Raw genomic sequence first — 24,870 nt, 5'->3', positions numbered from 1 at the left:
TCAACCAGAAATATGTCACCCCTTTAATGACGTATTTTACAAAAATCAAAGACCTGCACAAATTGGTTGTATTTCTTATAACTTTCACCAAAGCAGACAAATCTTTAATGACATACCACCACAACCTTTGTGTGAAAATAAATATAATTGTTGTGTTGTATGAACAGAGTATTGACGTTCTTTAGGGGTTAATGGATATATATATATATATATATATATATATAATGCATATATATAATATAATGCATATGTATATAATATATATATACATATATATATATATATATACATACACACATATACGCATATATTTGTTGTTGTCGTTGTTGCTCAGGACTGGTCAAATATATGATTTTATGAATACGGTAATATACATTGTAGTGTTAAAAGCATGCAGTTGGATAGTAGTGGGGTGATTGATTTTATCATCAATTCATTAAACATTGTTGTGCTGAATTTGCATAGTGTTCCTTCAAACAAAATGTTGACTGAAAATATGTGAAAGTCGCATTCTTTCACGCTGTATGATTTTGGGTTAGACTTATGCCATTCAATTTATTTTTTCCATGATGCAATCACTGTTATATGATAATATAATTATTCGGAAAACAAAATTATCAAGATGAATGATTTGTGTTTCTTTAAATTTGGTCAAATGTTAAGATGAAACAACAATGAAGGTAGAGTTTTGATTAAGATGTGGGCTTCGGATTCTGTTTGAGAGATGAGAAACCAGTTTATTGAATATGAAAGATCACACAATTCTAATGGGAATTCTAAGTTTATTTGATGAAATCGCTTTTTAAATCGCTGAGATTTCAAAAAAAAAAATAAAACAAAGTGGTCATAATAAAAGTTTGGTCCCACCCTTTATCAAGACGTGGTTTTGGATATCTCCGCCATTTCAAAACCAGTGTGTGATGTTCATCAAATAAACTTTGATTTTCTCTTTCAGAGAATTTTCATAAGAGGTTTCTCATTATCTCACAAAAGTATAAGAAACCTGAGGCCCCATCTCAACCAATACTATACAATGATTTCCCCAAACAAATCCATCCATACAATACCCAGAACGCAAATCGAATTGATTTCATTTACCTGTGACACGCATAGTTTTTACAGAAATCTGTTTTGTCTGTAGTGGTCCCATGTTTCGGAAGTCCTTTGATGTTAACATAAAATGTGTACTCACTTTTAACGCCCTCAAGTTGCAAGATACCGTAAAGAAATCTCTTCGAATCCATTACCAAGTCTCATCTTAGGGTCATCAGTTTGATACGAGTTGACATTCGCATATCTACATCTTCCATATTTAGACGCAAAAATCATTTATTGCCTCTTCTTTCATGACTGAAACCAGGCAATTCTGCGTTGTGTAAGATAATGTAGGGCCTACTCCGGCTAACTGGCAATAGGTGTTTGTCATGCTTTGTGGAGTACCCCCGTTGTCTTTTCCCAGAGAGAAATACTCCCACATTGTCATTTTACCCCCACAGGACCTGACTATCAAAGCGATACGCAAGATGGAACCCCCCACAATACAACACCTCATGCTCGTCCCTTGTTTCTGTATTGTTACCTTCTGTAACGTCTCGTTTTCCCACCCCCTCTTTAATTTCTGCGTTTTCCTGAATGCGGCACATTGCATTCAGAGAGCGCTTTTGTTCTCATTTTTTGTTCTTTTTGTTCTGCATTAAAGATTGCTCACTCTTGTGAGCTCTTGTTCATTCTTTCTTTTTCCGGAGGGGACTTTTTTTTCAGCAGTACTACCTTAGTACACGTTATTAGACTTTGCATAAACTTATGTTATCATGTAACAATTCACGAGCCATTATGAAAAAAAAATAACTAAAACTTTCCTTTCATGCAATTACGTTATGCTTTAAGGGTGTGTATAATTTTTCGTTGGAAATAGAAAAAATGATATGAAATGAAATGAATTGTCAAGGCAATCATGAAGATGTACTTGACTTTCAATCCTACTATCCTTTCAAGCAATGTCCAGCCACATGTTATTACCATGGTTACCGCAAATTCTCTCTTCCTCAATAGTTTACATCACTTTACAAACTTTCAAACACTCCATCAATACCGAGCCAAATTTATATTCATTTTAAACACGTAATATTTCTTTTAGTCTCATTCACTGCGGCAAATGTCAGAGTCTAACATATTGACGTCAATTTCATGCATGAAGGGCTATACAGATGCTGCAATACATAGGCCTATCTGAACATCCCAAACAACAACAACAACGACAATAATAATAATAATAATAATAATAATAATAACAACAACTACAACAACAACAACAACAACATCACTACCACCATGAACAAAAAAGTACACACAAATTGAACCAAACAGAATGAATTTTATAAAGATGAGTGAGTAATCTTTATTTCGCTTTTCCAGAAATAGAATATACACTGCAAAAAGTCCGGTGTTAAATAGTGAACACCGAGCTGGTGTTAAATTTTCGGTGCTCATTTATGGTGTTAAATTAACACCAACGGGTGTCATTTCCAAATTTTAAACTGTTTTTTGAAGAGTTTCTTAGTAACTGCACTTCTTGTTGATTTTTAATTTAAACAAGACGATCAAGAATTTTACATTAAAATACTCGATTTTTGAAAAAATGTGAAAATAAATTTACACCAAAGTAACACCAGCTGGTGTGGTCTGTTATTGAAGCTGGACGGGTGTTAAACCATTGATATTAACACCAACAAATATCACATCAACACCATGTGGTGTCATTTTTGAATTAACACCAGTACAGTGTCAAAATAACACCAGGTACAGTGTCAAATTAACACCACGAAGTGTCAGGTGAACACTTTTCAACACCATCACCGTGCATTTTTAACACCTGTGGGTGTGGTCCTTTATTGAAGTTTGATCGGTGTTAGATTTAACACCCGTGGTGTTAAATCTAACACCGATGTTTAACAGTGTAGCATTTTGACTAAATTCAATTCGAATGTTAGGAAACTATGAGGGGCAAGAATATGCTGGGGCTATGCCTGTGATATCTTTTGATTATGTCGTGAGTATATGAGTACATGAATAAAGATGCGATTTTAACTGATTGCAATAAAATGCCGAAGATACATCAAAGGGGAAACTCACCGGTCCAGTCCAATAAGTACATCTATAAAAAAGTAAGTTTACGAGTTCAACAAAAAAAAAAAAAAAAAAAATGAGTGAAATCGGATGAAAAATAGGGAAGTTGTAAAATTTGGAAGTTTTGCTAATTTCTACAAAACAGTTCTTGAGCAGTGGATATGACCATGAAAATGAGTGAGCTGACCATGTCATAAACTCACAATTTCTCTTTGATCGTGTACAAAAAATAACGAAAATTCAATGTTTCTGTCATTGAAGCGTGAAACATGATGTTATTCCTGGTTAAATAACTTCAGAATAGTGATTAGATATATCAGGATTTGAGCCTCGGGCATAATTGCGTCTGAATGAAAGACTGGGAATTTTAGAACTTTTTTTATACAAACTACATGGCAAGTTGTGAAGGGATGACATGTTCACTTGGCCATTTGCATATTCATTTTATTGACCGTTTCAAAACTGTTTCCGCAGTATTAGCACAAATTCAAAATGTCATAACTTCCTTATTTTTCATCCGATTTCAATCAATTTTGTCTTTGAACTAAAAATATTTCACTCTATCTTATCAGACTAACTTATACTTGGACTGGATTTTCTCCTTTAAGCGGGAGAAGGAAAACACTGTATCCCAGGTTCTATAAGTGGTTTGGAAAATTTCCACTGATAGCTGACATTTCTTTTTTCCCCATTAATTTCAACAAAAGAAGGCCGTTATTAATCTTTAACAGATAAAGGAGGGGGTGTGTGTATCATAAACCTCACGATCTCATGAAAAACATGCTGTATCCCATTATGCACAAGACTTACTATGTACATTCATTCATGCATGCTCACCACCCATGGTGCCCATTATTCGCACAAGTCAAAGCACGGCGGATGGATAACGTATTTTTACAAAATGCCTCCCTGTACATCAGGCATGTGGTTCATGATTACTGATTTTCGAGGATATCTCCTCACATGACTTGCACTGTATGATGACTGCGAAAATCATGGCGTTTTTTTTGTTTTGTTTGCCAAACAGAAAAAAAAAACGTCGATGAAGTTGATAACCTTGACTTCTTGTATTTGATCTGAGACTTTGGCATATACAGTGCGTATCAAAAAAAAAAAGCGAAAGAAAGAAAGAAAAAAAAAGGTAATCCAACTTTGGGGGGCTCCCATCTCATGATTGTCAGCTGTGGAGAGCACAAATGTTAGTTGTATAATAGTAGTTGGCATTGTTGTCTTTTAAGGACAAGTGCTTAGCCATGCGTGACAACTGTCAAATTAATTAGGTATCAATGGAAAGAAGAAGGGTTCCCTTCCCATTCTCTTACAATTGACACTGCGTACTCCATAGCTGACAATTATGAAATAATAAGCCTCCAAAGTTGGATTACCTTTTTGATACGCACTGTATAAATTATAGAGTACACACTAAAGTGGTCCATGTTTCCTGCTGAAAAGCTTTTACAAGAAAACAGAAAAGAAAAGGAAAAGTGCACAGAACCAGAACAGACGGATTATCTCTATGAATTAGGTATCCTTGATACAGATACATTTTTATCATTACAACGTACCTTTTTTTTTTCTAAACTAGGTTGGGTTATCAGACTTCCGCGTAAAGATTTCCACAGCCGTAGAGGTATAAGTTAACGCAGAACACGCATTATTTGATTGGAGGGATTTCCCCTTTTCGAATCAATTTCAAGAAAAAAAAAGAATGTGTTTCTTCCTAAATCAGGGGCTTGTGAGACGGGTAGATCGGTAGCTCATCTTATATGACATTATCATAACACATCCCATGTTACGATGATATAATAACAATTGGTCCTACTGCTTATATCCGACTCACTCCTCGTATTAGTTCTGGAGGAATGGCGTGTATTTTCTTTTTGTTTGTGTGCTTGTTTGATTTATCATTCTGAACATATATATATATATATATATATATATATATATATAATATTATACACATTCATTCATGTTCCGTATTCTACATTTCATAAATAAGTGACGTGTAATGAGGAACCTACTAAAAAGCAAAGCTTGTATGATGTAGGTTCCAAAGGTATAACATAATTAATTAATATATGGCTACCTTTATATGTAGTGACCAATATATCATTTAAAAGGTATTATTTTGTACTTTATGACAGATGCCGTACTTCAAAATCTTCAAAACTGGACTTATCGGTTTTTGCAAACAAACTCTTCATATATTCCGTCAAAAAAACTTATGTTATTGTTTTACTAAATCTAGCCAAATTTTACCAAATTTTATGCTGAAGGACTGCAAAAATGAGCTCTTGCTTGAACACGTGGCAGCCCAGAAAACCTACCTGTATAAATATGTTTGGAAGGGAGTGTCAGGGCGGGGAAATAATTATACATTGTGTTAGCACAATGGGGAAAGAGACTTGCACACATATATAATCATGCAATATAAGTGGTCTATATTATAGTGCACATACAAGCATATACTTTTCGAAGGAGATTGAAACAACCTTCATAGTAGGTAAACACAGTTTCAAAACGCAAGAAGCTGAAAGAAAAAATGGAGAGAGTGAGAGGGGAAAATACCTTGTCCCTAAAACCAAATATAAAGTTTTCTCTTGATGAGCCTTGAGTTTTTGTCACATGCTTCCCAACACGCAATCACGAATTTAACTGTTTTTCCTCTACCAGCTTGATTTTTTATTGTTGTTGTTACAGAAGACGTCCATTTAACCATACTCGGGATAAATTTTTATGACGTACAGTCTACAAGTGACACTTCAATCTTCCAGTGTTACCCCAACAAGGGCGAAGATGGTATCCCGTTTGAAACTGGTAGAACGGCGCCTATTCCCAGCGAGACAGCGCGCGACTCTCCACCGGGCAGGTTCCACCGGAACTCGGACAATCCGTCCTACCTGGTGGAATTCCTGGACTCCAGTGACTGGACCGAGGACGGTTTTGGAGCATTTTTCTGTCGACGCGGAGGCACCACCGTTTCCACATTTTTCCAAAGAGAAGATGGTATTATTTCTTTTTTGTCTGCTTGCGCCTTATGATTGTTGTATGATATGTACATTACAAGTGAATTATGTCCTATGAAATGGTACTCCACGATACCTCCTCCGAAATCAATTTTCATTTCATTTCATTCCATTTTTTCATTCCATTTCGTTTCATTTTATTTCATTTCATGTCAAGTCATATATTTCACTTTATTTGTTTTCTTTTCAAGAGTGTCAGTGTAGTAAGCAAAGCATGTAGAAAGAAACAAAATACAAATTTTACATAAATCGACATACAATATTATTATAAATAGAGAATTGAAGAAAAAGTAAATACATGTTTATCAATAACTTATATTTAATAACCTTTTCCTAAATTTCATTATATTTTTTTTTCATTTAAAAGATGAATGTTCATTATTCCGAAGGTTTTTTTGTCCGAACATGAAATGAAGTTCGTTATACATTCTTTACAATGTCGGGGTTCCTTTACTGCTACCTGGTAGGCGTACACAGAACACGCAATTGGTAATGAATATAAAAAGTTCATGTCGGTAAACCGCCGACCTCCTCATCTTTGTCTGTGTAATATCAAGGCAAATAGTCCTGTTATCATAACTAGTTATTTTCATATACTGGTATAACATCTGGTAAGCATAATATGGTTTTGATATAAAAGTGCCCCTCGAAGAAACGCACACACACAGACAAACACGATTTCCTCTTGATAGCATGCAACGTCAACAACAATACTTTCATTCGCTTCTCGCGATTCCTCTCAAAAAGCGTATTTCATGTCCGCGGACGAGTTGGTAACGCGAACGGTCAATGTTGGCGACACGGGAGTTGCTATTGAGATGGCAGTCACCACTCCTCTGGAAGATTCTCGTATATTTTGGAGGAAGAACGGCGGACCACCAATGGAAGGTAGCGAGGTGTACCGTTTCAACGACTCCATTAAGTCATCTGACGCTGGGATTTACGAAATCTATTATAACGGCACGCGCCACGAAGGAAGAGGTGCCCTGTATAGGCTAATTGTGCGAGGTAGGTGATGTAACCTATGCACGCTCGTTATAGTAACTTGGTTACAGTTTGGTATTCCGAAGGTTCGTAATTCCAAAAATGAAATAAGATTCGTTATCCCGCACTTGGTATACCTAATGTAAAATACATTTTCCCCCGATTTTGGGTTTCTTGTTTTGTTTAGTTTGGGTTTTTTGTTTTCTTTTCATTTTTTTTAAAATCCCTTATTTCAAAAATGTAGTACATGAAGTCGATGATTTGAAAATGGAAAGAATCGTCATCGGCATTCAAAAGTATATCAATCGTGAAATCGTTATCGTAATATTCCACGGATGACATAAACTTCTTCAGGGTAATTAGAAATATTAGGATACTATGCAATAAAAATAAAGTGAAAACACGCAAACACACACCCCCAAACTCTGGTCCTACAGCTAAACGTTAACTGTACCCACAAGATTCAGTCCATCAATTGAGATTCGATGTGTTGCGGAATAATCATTATGGTTTACAAGTAAATCAGCTTGTCGAACGTTAACAAAAACAATCGATTTGCGTTAGGTGTTTTCTTTTCAAATCGTTCTCAACAGTCACATAGCACGTACGTGCTTTGTGAAACGAAAACAATGTTTATGGTCGAGAAAACGAGTTCAATTCCACAACTGCAACGTATTTTCTTGAAAGATGTACTGAATTTCTGCATCTAATTTGCGTATGTGGATGGTTACAACATGATATATCTCTCTAAAAAAGAGATAATGTGAAGTTCACTGGTAAAAGATTTGAAATCACTACTCAGTTTGACTTAATGTATTTTGTTATCTAACACAACTTAGACTTTGTGGAATTGCATCTTTATAGGTGATATCCAGCGCAGTTGAGGTGGTCTAATAAAAAGGATAATGAAAATTTGATCAAAATCGAATGAAAAATAAGGGTGGTAAGACATTCTGATGTTTCACTAGATTTTCAGTAGTGATGCTGTAATTTTCTCAAAACGCAATTACACAAAAGTCTCAAATCCTGATATATTCAACTGATCGTTATTCTTAAGTTCTTCAAACAGAGATAGGACCATGTTTTACACTTCGATAACAAAAACCTTAAGTATTCGTCGTTTTTTTTTTCCCGTACATAATAAGATGGAAAATTGGGAAGTGATAATATCATCAGCTAACCATTTGCATTATTCATTTCCAATGAAATGAATGACAATTGTTCTGCAGAAATTCGCGACACTTTATTTTTTCATAATTTCCCATTTTTTCTGATTTTGATAAAATATTCACTGTTGTACTTTTATGATTCTAATCTTTGATATAACCTACTGTAGCACCGGGATTCCTCTAAAGAGAATTCTTGCTACAATTCGCCTTTTCCATAATACATAATGATTATCCGTCGTGCGAGAACGTACCAGCTATATCAAAGCGACTGTGAGAGAACAGATTCCGGAAAATTTATACCCGGTTCGAGCCGTCGAGACCAGTATTGACCTGAAATGAACCGTATAAAAATCCACTTTAAATCCTTAGCTGAATCCTTTTCGACCCCTATCGACCCGTGTCAACCCGTTTCGACCCGTACCGTCCCGGAAGTAAACCTTGTCATCATCCGTTGCCTGAAGGCAATGCGGTATACGGCAAGGGTCCATACAGTTTTACGCTGCCGGTTGCGGCAGGTCGATGCGAGTCAATGCGGTTCGAACCGGGTCATTTCCGATACCAATACGGAATTGAAATCAGTGAGAAACTTTTGAACATGACCAACTTTTTTCACCGCCGTATCGTAGCCCCCGGAGTCCATCAGGAATTGACACGGGTAACGATACGGGTCAATGCGGGTCTGTACGGCTCGATATACAGTTTTAATTCCTTATGGACCCTTTTCGAAATCCGGCCGTGTGTGACTGATATAGCATTTATATCCTGTTATCCTTTTCTACCACTATAACATGCATACTGTAGACACAATGCCAAATGCCTCGGCTCACACATAAGTGTATTTTCCATCTTAATATTTACTGTGGTTGTCTTGTTGTCTTCGGTTCGTTTTATTGTTTGTAGCCCAAAATTTACTTGCTGTCTTTCGTTTGCCTCCCCCATGAGTCCGATTCCGTTATTGTCTGTCTGTCTGTCTGTCTATTATGATATTTCTCTATATATATGTATGGTCGTATTAATTGTCTGTCTGTCTGTCTGTTTTCTTCCTCTCTGTATGTATGTTTCTGTATCTCTTAGATTGTTCCGCTGCCAAATGGGGCCCACCTGCTTGCGAAGGAATCTGCGATAAATGCTACAACGGAGGCATCTGCAATGCCCAAACTGGGAGGTGCATTTGCCCAAATAATTTTCGGGGGCCAAACTGCCTGAACAGTGAGTTCAAATTAATTAAATCTCCACCCCAAATCACCGAAGTTCCACTTCGCGTCGATCTCTTTGTTGAACTCTCGCAGTGGTTGATATCACAATGTAAGTCTGACAAAGTCATCGCATTCTGGCAAGAAAAAAAAATGAATTAACTAAAGGGAAAAGTGTGGCTGTAAATTGTGAATCTCACATAAGATTTGGCTTCCTCTATAAAGAAATACACCCACGCCTTTTCGTAAAATTGTCTCCTTGCAGATTTTTCCCAGTGAGGCTATTGAATGTATACTTCGTTTCTTAAAAATCAAGGTCAAATTTCTATACTGTGTTTATACTAGCCAGCTAATCACGCCTGCTGCTTTATAGAGAAACACAGTGCAAACAACTCCAATCATTCATTCGTTTCATTTCATCAGTCACTGGGGTCACGCTAGATTACTTGATGATAATAATAGTAATAATAATAATAAACCCCCCGACTTATTCAGCAAAGAAGTAGAGCTTGAACGGCACTTCTGTCACACAGTATGGAGACAAAGGAAGAGCAAACACAAATTTATTAGGAGAACATTTTAATTTGAAAGAGAAACGATTAATACAAACACGCTGACAAGGATAGCTTGCTGTGTACATGGTGTATGCCTGGGGAGGGGAAGATAAACATTCGATCTTGCGATTTCCTTGTTCATTGCTGTCCCGTTTCCTCAATGGCAGTCTCTTGGCCTAGTGCAGTTATACAAGGCTGCTGTGATTTTGTTTTTGCATGTGTGGTCTGTTTTTATGTTTCTTTCTGTACTGAATGTCCATGATCTTTTTTTTGCCCCCCCCCCCCAAAAAAAAAAGCGCCCCCAAAAAATTAACAGATAGATAAAAATAGATAATATATATATATATATGAAAAATTTGTTCGCAAAAAACGATAAGTCCATTTTTGAAGATTTTGAAGTACGGTCTCTGCCATAAAGTACAAAATACTAGCTTTTAAATGATATATTGGTCACTACATATAAAAGTACATTTTTGAAGTTATGGTCAAAAGAAGCAAAAATTTTCTTATCTCCATTCTCTTTATTTTTCTTGACCTTCAATCGCAAATATCTCCATTTAGCATATACGGACTTATCGGTTTTTGCAAACAAACTCTTCATATGAATAAAATACAAATAGGGAAATTTATTAGCTAAAACTAGTAATTCTAACTACAACTACAACTCATTTTACTACAAACGGCAGTTTGGGGATTTTAAAATGTCAACATTTTCAAGCTCGCTCGCTTTGCTCGCTCACATTTAATCGTTATGCCATTCTCCTAACGTTGCTGCCAGTAATTGCCAGCAGTTGAGCCCGGTGCGCCTCCCCCTTAATTTCCAAAGTGAAAAACATAGCTACAAACGGCAGTTTTGGGACTGTAGAATGTCAAAATTTTCAAGCTCGCTCGCTTCGCTCGCTCGCATTGAACTGTTATGCCATTCTCCATTAATGTTGCTGCCAATAAATGCCAGCAGTTGCGCCCGGTGCGCCCCCCTTAATTTCCAAAGCGAAAGCAAACGGCAGTTTTGGGACTGTAAAATGTCAAAATTTTCAAGCTCGCTCGCTCCGCTCGCTCGCATTTTATTGTTATACAATTCTCCTGATGTTGCTGACAGTGCTTGTCGTTTCACATCGTCATTCCATAATCCATGTAAGGAAAACTTACAATGTTGCTCAATAGGCGTTTTTCACATCAGCCCGATAAAAATCCAAGCTCGAGATATTTTTTAACTTCCCAAGTCAGAAAATAGCGCGCTATTTCGAAACATCGGGCTGATGTGAAAACGCCTAATGACTGCGTTGTTGAATGTATCACATTCCGTAATGTATTGTAGTCCCATTAAGTTTGCAGACTGACAGCGCACGCACACAAGCACAAGCATACACACCCTCAAAATTACTCTTCCACAAGGTGCCCCCCCCATGTCTCGACCCACGGTACGCCATTGTACACACACACATATATATATATATTATGTGTGTGTGTGTGTGTGTGTGTGTGTGTGTGTGTGTGTGTGTGTGTATGTGTATGTGTATATTGTGTAACATATGTATGGTCTATCGTGAGCCCCCTCCAATATTTGCCCCCAATCCAAAACTGCTTCCGGCGCGCCTGATATGGACTCATGGTTTCCCCCTCATGCTATATTAACCTGTTCCATACTGAATTCTGAAATCCACATAGACAAAACATACAGACCACCAGGTTCCAGAATGGGGCAGGTTAAGGTCATCTTGTAATTTTTGTACATGTATATTCGGTATGTTCAGTGGGGAAGAGGAAAAATAAGATAGATGGAATTGCACTACAAATCGAGACTCAATATACGAAAATTGACTTACACAAATAACGTCATAAACAAAGATTACTATAACATTCATAGAGGAAGTTTCGAGGTAGAAAGATTGCAGAAAGTGAGCTGGTAGAGATTATTCACTTGAGAGTTGAATTGCCACTTCTGAATGTTATTGTGCATCTTATATTGGAGGACGTTTAGATGAAATGCCGATGTAATCCAGAAACACAAGAGCTCATCAGTTAAAAATGTCTAACCAATCTAAGGGCCAGCAATTGAAATTGGGACTTTTCCCAACTATAGAATAAAAAAAAAAAAATACAAGACAAAATAAAACAAAGTATGGCCAAATGAGCGTTTGGTTCCAACGTATAAAATAATGTACTATGGAGAAATAATAGAAAATTGTAAGAACAGATTCAGTATTGAACCACAAATTCATTTGGTTTCTGAAACATGACGGGAAATTGCATTGTATTATTATTAATATAATTATTATTATTGTTATTATTATTATTATTATTATTATCATTATTTTATCAAGTTTGCAGGGAGGATGGTGGCAATCGATTTGGGTTCGATTGTGAATATCGATGTTCGTACACGGAGTCCGACCGTGCCCACTCGTGTCGTAAGTATTTGTTTTGTCTGCCCGATCCGTATGGCTGTTCGTGCGAGACAGGAGTTCGGGGACACAAATGCTCATCCGGTAAGACAATAATCAATTGAACCAAAATACCGTATTAACCCACCCCCCCCCCCCACCCCCACCCCCCCCCCCAAAAAAGAAAAAAATACAACGGGATCCTCCGCAATGATATCTTTAAAGGATAATGCATCAATCCAAATAAAAATTCAGAATATGAAACTATAACTCATTTCCCACATTTTACAGAAAACCCCATTCCATTTGCTTCAGCGGTCAAAGAGAAACGAGGAATTTTGTAGAGGATGTCAAGAATCTCTTCCCTCCAAGTTCTATTTATTGTATTCACACACAAAAGTATCAAAGTGCTAAACTTGGAAGAATAAGACTCATGACATGCTTTATAACATTCCGCATTTTTCTGTGACCGCTAAACCAAATTGAATGGCGTTTTCTGCAAAATAGAGCTAAGATGTTATATTTTAAGACCATGAAGTAGCATTTAGACAGTTTAATCATATTGGGTGCTATCAATGCAAAAATTTATTTGTATCTTCTTCTTTTTTTGGACATACTGTACATGCTCGGGGAGGACAAATCTCCACAATAAGCAGGTTATTTCATATACCGTATGTCAATAGTGTGTGTGTGTTTACAGTTGTAATCGTAAGGATTAACTGGAATAATGGGAGACGATAGCTAGAGACAATTATACAGTACGGTATCAAGGTATAATTTCCAACACTTATCTTAATGCTTTTAATAACGGAATTCGACTTTGGTAAAACAGACATGGATTTCAGTCTGATGTTTATAACAAAATAGAAGCTTCGAGGAAGTCTTTTTAAGGTGGCATATATCATTAATGAAGTTGAAAAATTAGCCATGGGTATGCTTCAAGGATTCTATTTATTTCACACATGCATGTTCACATGCATGTTTTTTTTTTTTTATTTTCATTTCCAATCAAACACAGGTAATACACTTTGACATGATTACATATATTGGAACATAATAATACATATTGGTTCTTAAAAGAACTTCATGGAAATGGAAATTGAGGGGCTGCTAAAAAGCGAACTTGTAGATTGAATTCCCCTCACTTACGTTACATTACTACAATACATTAATTATCATGACTTTATAACACAATACAACGATACATGTACCGTACAAGCTAATCATTGAAAGTATACAGTTTTCATCCAATCGAATCGGATGGTTACATGAACTATACGCTTTCACATGTATACACATACACATACACATACACATACACATAGACATAGACATACACATAGGCATACACATAGACAAACACACAAGCACACACACGTACACACATACACATATACGCACACACACGCACGTACACACACATGTATGCATCCACATACATTGTGCACACACAGAAGAGAGTAGGGAAAGAGAGGGAGGGAGGGGGAGAGGGGCAGTATATAGAGAGAACGAAGGGCATGGTCAGCATTCTCGATGCAGGGTGAAGAAAAAAGAACAACAATTCCAAACAGTCAAACTAATCATTGGGTACATATGAGCTAATCATATATTTCTTTAAATTACTAGAGAATGATTTCAAATTAATGGAATGTTTTATACTTTTCTCAAGGGAATTCCAAAATTTTGGGCCACTGTAGATAAACGTGGATTTTGTAAATAAAGTTCGGGTAAGGGGCAAATGATATTCATCTGTTTGACGAGTGGGGTATTTATGAATATTTTTATTCTTATTAAACATATTTTCAAAAACTACAGGAAGTGAATTATTATACAAACTGTACATAAATTGACCAAGGTAATAATAATACAAATCCCTTACTTTCAAAACCTTATTCTCCACAAATAATCCGTCAGTATGGGAATATTTGGAGGTGTTACATATTATTCGAAGTGCTTTTTTTGTAACAAAAATAATCTATCCAAATAAGTTGAATGTGTATTTCCCCATACTATAATTCCATACGTTATATAAGGTCAAATTAACGTTGAATATAATATTAACAACTTTTTAACAGAAAAACAAAACTTTACTTTATAAATTACACCTATGTTACTGGAAATAGTGCGGCATATACAATCTATATGCTGTTTCCAAGAAAGCTTACTGTCTACAGTTACACCAAGAAATCTAACAGAATAGACCTGTTTTATCACTTCATTTTCAAAAATTATATCATGTGGCAATTTATCAAGGGTATTACTAAACAACATCACATTTGTTTTCTGCAAATTAAGCGATAATCTATTTGGTCTTAACCATTGCATTATCTTGTTCAATTCTATATTCATGACATCAACTAATGTATGAGGATTTGAATGAGAAAAGAAAAGATTAGAATCGTCTGCAAATAATATAAAAGAAAGAACATTTGAAGATTTTGGAAAATCATTGATGTAGATAATAAAAAGTAACGGCCCTAGTATACTTCCTTGTGGAACTCCACAATCAACTGAGCGCAAAGAAGATTTTTCATTGTTATACAAACAAATTGTTTTCTGTCTTTCAAATAGCTTCTGAACCACTCCAAGGCCTTCCCACGTATATCATAATGATTAAGTTTATAAAGAAGAATGTCGTGGTTAATCGTGTCGAAGGCCTTGGAGAGGTCCAGGAAGATTCCTGCAGTATGTTGAAACTTATCAATTGCTCGAGATACTTTTTCAGTGAGAGATAATATTGCATGTGCTGTGCTGTGCTATGTTTCTTGCGAAATCCAAATTGAGAATATATTATCTTTTCTAATATTTTAGATATATTAGGCAAAAGTGAAATAGGTCTGTAATTATTCAATTCTTCCCTATTACCCTTTTTAATATTTTTGATATTTTCATAACATCTGGTACCTGCCCTTGTGATATTGATAAATTAAGAATATGAAACAAAGGATCAACAATATAAGGTACTATATTTGTTAACAGTATATTATCAATATCATCATAACCAGAACTTCTTTTAGAAGGTAAATTATGAACAATATCTAAAATCTCATATACTGCTACAGGGGGAAAAAAGATTGAATTTTGATTACCTACGTCTAGATAATCATAAAATTCTTTAGTAGACAACGGAATATTTGCACAGAGATTCCGACCAACAGTTGAAAAATGTGAATTAAATATTTCTGCTATCATACATAAATCTTTTATTTCAAATCCATCATTCCTAATTTTAGAAATAACATTTCTTTCCTTATGCTTATCTAATGTTTCATTTATCAATTTCCAAGTATTACGCATATAATTTTTAAACAAATCTAATTTTCTCATATAATAATTTTTTTTTCTTTACGCAATACCATAGTGAGAGTATTTTTATATGTAGTATACTTATCACGGGATTGCTGTGTTTTTTTTAGCCTTACTTACAAAATACAAATTATAGTTTTACGATTAATTGAACGTAATAATGACTTTGACACCCATGGCAATCTTGGATCACGTTTATAACTACCCAAATTCTTTTTAACTAATCGAATATGTGTATCTAACAAAGTAACAATCTTATTTATAAAGATTTCAAAAGCTACATTCAATTTCCATCAAAGATTCTTGAAAACGGGCTATATTCTGAGGTGTAAACTTACGCATTCTTTCATAATTCTGAGGTATTTTAGTCTTTAACTGTAAGGATGAACACATATAAATGGCATAATGATCAGATATATCCGTATTAATGTGTAATAAAGGTATATGGACTAGTATTATCACGTGACCCACACAGCGGACGCAATGACCAGCTGTTTTTCATATAATCATATTCCATTGTTTTGTTCATATCTATCCTCATTGCATACTTGCTGGAAACGAGATAGCTTCTATCACAAAGTTATTTGATTCTTCTATACTTAAATGTTTAAGTTGTTCCTTTCTCTCTCTCTCTTACGATTTCCATTTTGTCCGCACGCTGCTTATCACATTCTACTTTATGCAGTAAAATGTTGTAATCATTCCTACAAGCTGTAACGGTTGTTGATGATTTGTTTACTTTTGATGTCTAGACTGTGAATGGGGCACTTTCGGTCCAGATTGTCGACTGACGTGTCATTGCATTAATGGGTGCAACATTTACTCGGGGGCATGTTTATCGTCCACGACAGGCGATACGTGTCAGCCAGGCTGGTCCGGGACCAACTGCCAGAGTAAGACTTATTTCCTCATTACATCTATGTAATGTGTGTGTGTGTGTGGGGGGGGGGGGGGGTATTCAGATGTGCGTCACACTAGCTCGATACCCATCACGTCATACGACCCACGAGTCACACAACCCACTAGTCATACAGCCCACGAGACATACAGCCCACGAGCTCAACACTAGTTAATAAGGTCCTTAAGATCAACACTCTGGGCAGATGAGGCCTATTAGAGAGTTCGACATTTCTCATGAGGCTTAATATGCCTGATGTACGCAGTGTTGAGCTGTTTAAAAGCGAATCTCTAGCTAGTGGGCATCGCCTTGCAACTTTCAATTTTGATATACATTGACATTATGGTCAATACATGAAATTGAACTTGGTACTGTAATCATGGCGTGTTGTCAAATTGCCGAATACTATCCTACATGTTGTTCCTCAGTTTCACTTTGCTTGGTTTGATGAGTCCTTGCTCTTGCTTGAAGTGTAAGAATTTCTGCTTTTCACAGTCCCAGATATATGTGATGTTGGCTACTACGGACCAGAATGTATCGACAAATGTTACTGCATGGACGACGAACCGTGTGACAAGATTACCGGGCAATGCTCATCCGGAATCTGTGCAATCCGCTATGGTGTCTTCGGAAACCAGCTGAACTGCCAAGGTATATAGATACACTATCGAAAATCTTAGGATTATGATAGAGTTTAAACGAGAACAAGATCAGACGAGCACAATTTGTTGAAAGATATTCAAGTCCTATTATTAGACATTCGTTAAACTATAAACATGTGGGTAATGCAAAAAAAAAAAGTGAGTATTCGACTTTCATTTGTCCTGGTTTTAATGTAATTCAGACGATTTTTTTTTGTTGCTTTGCCTTATTTAGTGATGTTAACTTGAAAATGGTGCTGTTCTGAAGTTTCAGCTTCAGCAATTTAATATACAGCAAGAAAGTGAGATCTTAGAGTAATGGATTTGGCTGAGGGGATCAGGGTGGGTAGGCTAGAGAGCTGGGGACCAGCAATGTACAATGATGTTTTTCAATTGATTGAATTCATTTACTTTCATTCTTCTTTTTTCCAACAAGACATAACACAAAATAAATCAGGAATTACATCATAAACATAAACATTTGCCTTTGCAAAATACAAATGATACCGATAAACATAAAAATGCATACTGGCAAAAAAAAAATACAAAGTATGCTTCAGTTGAAAAAAAAAAGAATTGAGAGGTCCACTAAAAAAGCTAATTTGTGAAATTGTGAACCACTCAAAAAATTGTGCACCACTCATGTAGGGGGTTGACCGAGACTAAACATGGAACTGGCATAGTCAGAAGTTCTTGAAAGTGATCTTTCGCCAAAAATTATCCATCTTCACTTTATATATTCTTCTGACCATTTTGTATTAAAATATGAAAATTCGCATGTGAGTATTGAGATTTGCGTGTCCTATTTTTGGTTCTTGTATTATTCTTATCAGATAGAGAATATTAATCACGGTCAACAGTTTGTGGCTGTATCAATCCAAATTTCGTTTGATTTTACTTGTATCATCAAAGTAAGTTAAGGTAAAGGGCAAAGTGGTTGGGAAAATGCAAAGAGATGATTAATTAATTTCTTATTTATCATTACTGGTAACTTTACCAAAATGTTTGCCCGACGTATTATGCCAATTAACACATTAATTTCAGATGAATCTATAGCTGCACCACAGAAAATAGCTTTCTGTCATCGGCAAACACTGACAACTCAGCCTTTGTTAAGTATATCCTACAAAAATAAAGAACAGTGGAAAAGATTCATTTTACCTGCCTAAATAATACGAGAATCGAAGTAATGTTAATCACGATAGAAAAAAAAATACATGTAGTCTTCTAGAATGTTTTGCCAACTTTTGGACATTATTGAATTTTGCAATTGAAATGATGACCTTCGTAGAACTTCATTGAAAGACACGTCTTACACTGAACTATATGAACTCACTATTAGTGATTAACTAGCTTCAGATCTGCCACGCGAACGCCAGGACGACGCAGCCTCCCGGGTATAGGGCAATGGAAACAGCTGTCTCGGGCATGTGTAGAACACCACTTTCGACCCAGGTTAGCGTCGTCTTAGCGGTCGCTTCGCGCATCCAAAGCTGAATAATAATGAAAACAACGTAAGAAAAATGTCGCGGTACCTAAAACTGAGAAATGTGGTTTCTTAGATATGATGGGACAAGATAAGTTGGCAGAAAACAAACACCAGAAGGAAAAATGTAACTCGCCAGATCTGACTGCCGACTACTAGTATCAATTACGAGGTCTGTGGTTGAGTCTCCTGGGTACAGTAATATTCAAGACACTTTCATACTCGCCTAGTCCTTCCGTACGTTCTGATATGAAATTGCGTCGTCGTTCAAAACGATTGCTTGCTTCATAACTTAGCGGTTCCTGAGAACTTCTGTTGAAAGTAGAATCAAATCCATTCAATTCCATGACAGTTCCATGAAAATTATTGAGAAGGTTTGTTAAAAATCCAATCCAATCCTTTCAATTCCATGCAACTCGATTCAAAAGCGACCAGCTAATGATCATTTTGACGATACCCTACAGAGTGCCGTCCAGGGTTCTACGGTGTGAACTGCGTGGGGGAGTGTCGCTGCTCCGATGAGGTGTGTGACATAGAGACAGGAAACTGTACTGGAGACTGTCTGCCCAACTGGCTCCTACCGAATTGCGAAACCGGTAAAAATGATTAAAAAAAATAAAAGTAATTTATATTAAACTTCCGCACACTTGTATAGACTCGTGCATTATGTGTAATGTATGTGTATCTTTCTATTTTACATGAATGTATGATTGAATACAAATCAACAAACAAACACACACATTCATACATAACTATTATCTAACAATACTGTCACATAAGTCTGTTATGTTTACTTTTTTCTCTTTTTTGTGCTTTTTGTGTCTACACCTAGTGATCCATGCTATAATGTATTGTAGTAAATAATATTGAACAACAATTTGTAATAATATACCGCTCTTTCCACGGCTCGCGTCACACTACCTGCAAGGAAATATTCATACCATTGTTTTGTCTATGATGCATATATTGTGATAACTACTAACACAACCTGTCTGCAATTCTGTTTGTGCATTTGTTTTGTTTCGGTTTTGACGCATCAGGAATACTCGAGGCTATAGCCAACGAAAAAGTTAATCCCTCCCAACAATCTTCTTTCACGTGTGCGGTCACTGGAAGCCCGCCCCCACCGGCCACTGATGTTCACTTTTATCGCTCTGGTAACGGAACACTCGATGAACTAGGAATAGAGCGCGGTCAAGTCTCTCTGTCCGCTTCGGGACTCGATCGATCTATAGTCTTCGTCGTCAATCAAGTAATTCCGGGTTATTACACCTGTTTGCTGCGTGGCAACAGCTCGGATGCTTTGCTCGAAGTCGAATCAAATGTCTACGGTAATGATAACTATAGTTCGACCTCGATTATCCGGCCATGTTGGGACGGGCACTCATCCGAATAAGCGAATTGGCCGTATATGGGAGACACAATGTTAATGTATATAGCTGCCGTCCAAGTTGCCGTCCCAGTGCACTGGCAGCCAGGCAGGTAGCGTACCCCGCAACGATGGTGTAATCTATGCTAGCCTGCGCAAAATTGTAGTCCCGATAGATCATGACTTCTTACTTTTACGATAATAATGTGGTGTGAATTTATATAAGTTCTGTCGGGAACATTGTAGGTAAATCGTGTAGTAATATTTTAATTGAGTTTAAAGTCACTGTTTTTCTCAATTTTTGGATGAGAAAAAAAAAATCCTTCACTGCGTGAACGCGTCCGGATAATAGAGATTTCCTGATAAAAGGAGGCCGGATAATCGAGGTTGAACTGTATTCCAAATTTTGGGAGTTGTGCAGCTTTACCTCCTGTGCCACGTCGTACAGTGGACTCCCGATATAACGAACTCCTCGGGACCGGCAGTTTTCTTTCGTTATATCGAAATTTCGTTAAAACAACAACAACAAACAATTTAAGAAAAAATACACGCGGATAATGTTGCGGCCTTAATTTTTTACTTCGTTGTAACCGGAATTTCATAGTCACCGTGTTCGTTATGAACGGTAGTGCACTGTCTGTGGCAATATAATGAAATTTTGTTCATTTATCAAAATAAGAATGTTCGGTGTGCCATGAGCTCTACTCTGCAAGACCGCCCTGTCGTCAGGACTACAGGATTGATGGGTAAAAGTCCCACCATATCGTCTGTTTCAAAGCTATGGTCTCACCACTACACTCCAAACTGCTGCATATACTAAATATGAGCTGTCGCCTAAATTCTGCTAACAAAAAAGAAAACAAAACATCCATATAAAATTGCTATAGAAACTTTGACATTGTTGATGGGGAAATGACATTTGTTATCTAACTATTTTTGCAGTTCTCCCTGTTCTTGAAAGTGGGCCGCTCGTAACTGAAGTCATGACTACAAGTGTAAATCTCCAGTGGTTACCATGGCTACAGGGCGTCAGCATCGGAGATCCTCCTCTGACGTCATACACAGTGTTTCTGAGAAATCCCGCTGAAAACTGGGATGAAGGGCCGGTGCTGAATAGCAACGTTGTGACTGCTGCTTTAACTGAACTGCTGCCGGATACGGACTACGAGGCCAGTGTGGCGGCGGCCAGGGAGGGTCCGGGTGGCATTGGGCCGAGATCACCGGTAACTCAATTCGCCACCCTGTGCAAAGGTAAGTGGTACCTTTTTTTCACCACCAAGACATGAATGAAATGAATGAATAACTGAATATTAAATGAATGAATGAATGAATGAATGAATGAATGAATGAATGAATAAGTGAATAAGTGAATAAGTGAATGCATAGTAACTCAATGTTCGATTCCTTGAATTCCAATTTAACTTCATAACGTAGAATTAGCCCCCCCCCCCAAAAAAAAAAAAAAAGAAAAAAAGAAAACAAAGATACACGCACGTTTTTATTTCATGATTGCTCGATTTTGACCTAACAAGCATTCTGTTGTTGCGTTTTTCGTCCATATAAGAAACAGTGCCGCTGAACGTCCGGAATGACGCATAAAATTTTGTTGACGTGCATGCACGTAGACATAGATTTCAAAACAACAACAAACAAACATGGTGATAACATCTATGAGAAAAAGATATAAATATTTGGGAATTATCATATTTTCAAAACTGAGTAACATGCATTACGTTGATTCTAGTTTGAAATTCCGATGTTGACTGACAAGGCATTATGTGAAAAAAAAATGTTAAGTTAAAAACCTAATCATAACAATGCATTCATTTCATATCATTTATGTTTTATTTCTATTTCCAAGCAATTTACCTAGGTGATACAAACGTCAAAATGATAATATTATTCCTGTAACGTCAAAATGAATATAATTTCTTGTAACATTCACAACCATGACGTTACTTAATGTAGCCCTTTGTCATGCACAATGAATTTGATCGGTAATCATAATTGATTTGATAGAATTGATAAATTGACTATATTGGTCATCTGTCATTCATGAACTTAATTCTGACGCAGGCATTATATTATACACGTATATTAATATATATATATATATATATATATATATATATATGATTATATATATATATATGTATATGAATATATGATTATATAAATATATGTATATATGTATACATCTTTAAATGACTGTGACATCATCCCCATTAAACAACAAAAAGGTAATTTTATAATTTCGCAATTGTATTTCTGAAAACCTGGGACAGAAAATGGCTGCCCACAATATTATAAACAAGTTTCTTTTCTTATGAAGTCTGTTTTGAAGATAACGAGTAAACAAGTGGGCAGGATATAGTCAATGCAAAACGTTATATCGTATACCTAGAAACATTATTAATTGGTAATCTGAAATGATAAAAAAACATTAAATAAAAAAAAGACTCAGTAGACATTGAGTTTCAGAAAGGTGGTGGGTAGACAAACTTTGATTTTTTTTTAAATGATACTGAATTTCCTATATTCACCCCGTCACCTAGTTTTATTACTTCAAATAAAAGGGAGACAGGCAGAACACATGTACAGAAGCCATAAATGAAAGGTTTTTTTTAATTTTTTTTGTGGGTAGGAGAATTTGATAATAATCGTTAACTATCTCTGTCTACCTGTCTGTCTCTTTCTTACTCATGCACACACACACATTCACACACACACATACACCCCATTTCGATTTCCTAACGCAGCACCAACATCGCCACCTACGCTTGCGTCTGTAACAGCAAAAGCCCCTGGACAACTAAAAATTGCTTGGCAGGTACGTCACATAAGTAGTTTCTTATTCCTTAATTTCGATAATGGCACTTCAAAGTATTGATAATGACACTTAAGTAATTAAGCATAAATTTGTTCCCTGTTTTAAGGGCAAAACTCACCATAATAAGGAAAGGAGAAACTAAAGTAACACAACTGTATGGTGACGAAAACAGCTTAACGTATCTATAGCAGCTGATCAAATAACCAAATCACGACGTCAACCCCCCTCCCCCCCCAAAAAAAAGACACCCCCCAAAAGAAGACCCCCCCCCAAAAAAAAAAAAACAAAAACCAAAAACAAAAACAAAAACAAAAACAAGAAAACACACACACACACACACACACACAAAACAAGTACCGTCTGTTTCTTTTGATTCTGCGATGGAATAAACGTGATCCGAATAACACTGACATTGTCACATCAATATAGTACTTAATATGAAAATTGCCAAAGTGTTCTAAAACGTAAGGGTTTGGTTGAATACATACCTTCGGGAAGTCAGGTGCGCTGGTATTCGGCATTACAATGTATGCCTGTATGTCGTTTGTTTCTTTCTTTTTATTTTTTGCTTGTCAGTTGAAGAAACCCGGGAGGGTAAGGAGAAAATTGCGCTGAAGGCCCTAATAAAACAAAAACTAAAACAAACCCCCCCCCCAAAAAAAACAACAACAACAAAACAAACAAACAAACAAACAAAAAATCCTCCCTCCCCCCAAACCCCCCCCCCCCAAAAAAAAAAACAACGCAAAAAACAAAAACAAAAACAAGACATGGGGCCGGCCATGCATTAAGGGTCAAAACTTCCACACCCCTCCCCGCCCCCCCCCCCCCACCCCCCACTTGAAAAAGCTGGTGACGGCCTTGTAATGTTATTGTTCTATAGTTTAGAAAGTAGGGAGTATACTCTATTCTCATGAACTGATATTTATTCAGTCCCTGGTTTGAATATGACTAGTAGACATGAATGTTGTTCCTTTCTTTTTTTATAACATGAGGGAGTACAATTTGTCTGTACACTTATTACACGCTATGAAGGCAGTACCTGATGACGTAGCACGATGCAGGAGCGGGGTTACCAGTTACGTCGTCTATTACTTGAATACTCGAACCAAATTGTCTGCATCTGCACGGACCAGCAATGGCTCAGCGACAGAGCTGACCTTGATCAGATTGGAGCCCTATCTAACTTACGAAATTCAAGTGGCGACGGCCAACAAGGACGGGGAAAGTAGCAAGAGTAACATGCGATCTAATCAGACGCTGGAAGAAGGTGGGCGTATACTTCTTGTAATGATAAAATTGTATCCCCCCAACTGCAATAATAATACAATAATGTAGAACATCTTAACCCTAAATGTAATAACTGGCGATAACAAAAAAAAAAAAAGCGGACAAAAAATATGCTTCTTATAATATTATTAAAATTAATTTTGATATTAGTCCATGGTAGGATATCAGTATATGGGGTATCATATTCTCAACGACAGCATTTTGGGCTGAAATTTTCTTTGTGTGTTGATTTCTAAGGCTCTTCATGAATATTGTCACTGTATGGAATTCAGCATTAAATAACAGCCTAAACTTGATGCATGAATTATTCAATTTTGTGCATGCCCACAATGACAAAGTTAGTAACGAATTCTTTGCTTTGGATTGTTGAACCTATCTGTTATTTATTATTATTATTATCATTATCTTTTTTTAATTTTTTTTTTTTTGCAGAAGGAAGATACAGGGCAATGTCAATCCCTCAATTAATTAATCAATTCATCAATGAATGAATGAATGAATGAATGAATGAATCAATCAATCTATAATCTATAATCAATCAATCAAATCAGTAAATTAATGCGAACCATAAAGTATGGGTCGAAGGTATTCAATGTAAGTTTGTCTCAGTAAAA

General features: G+C 36.4%; 1 protein-coding gene across 1 annotated transcript in view; it reads left to right on the top strand.

Moving 5' to 3' along the window:
* Positions 1 to 6,970: 6,970 nt before the first annotated feature.
* The window catches only part of LOC139730173 (angiopoietin-1 receptor-like), a 32,566-nt gene continuing 14,666 nt past the window's right edge, over positions 6,971 to 24,870 (top strand). Inside the window, exons 1-8 of the mRNA XM_071641069.1 lie at positions 6,971 to 7,160; positions 9,380 to 9,514; positions 12,377 to 12,541; positions 17,136 to 17,291; positions 19,232 to 19,363; positions 19,808 to 20,019; positions 21,162 to 21,387; positions 24,006 to 24,236. Of these exons, the coding sequence (XP_071497170.1) occupies positions 6,971 to 7,160; positions 9,380 to 9,514; positions 12,377 to 12,541; positions 17,136 to 17,291; positions 19,232 to 19,363; positions 19,808 to 20,019; positions 21,162 to 21,387; positions 24,006 to 24,236 (1,447 nt within the window). The remainder of the gene's footprint in view (positions 7,161 to 9,379; positions 9,515 to 12,376; positions 12,542 to 17,135; positions 17,292 to 19,231; positions 19,364 to 19,807; positions 20,020 to 21,161; positions 21,388 to 24,005; positions 24,237 to 24,870) is intronic.

Source organism: Diadema antillarum, unplaced genomic scaffold (genome assembly GCF_040938485.1).
Source record: "Diadema antillarum isolate AM-2024a unplaced genomic scaffold, OU_Dant_1.0 seq00000297_RagTag, whole genome shotgun sequence".
Classification (NCBI taxonomy): domain Eukaryota; kingdom Metazoa; phylum Echinodermata; class Echinoidea; order Diadematoida; family Diadematidae; genus Diadema; species Diadema antillarum.
This window is presented reverse-complemented; position numbering and strand designations above follow the sequence as displayed.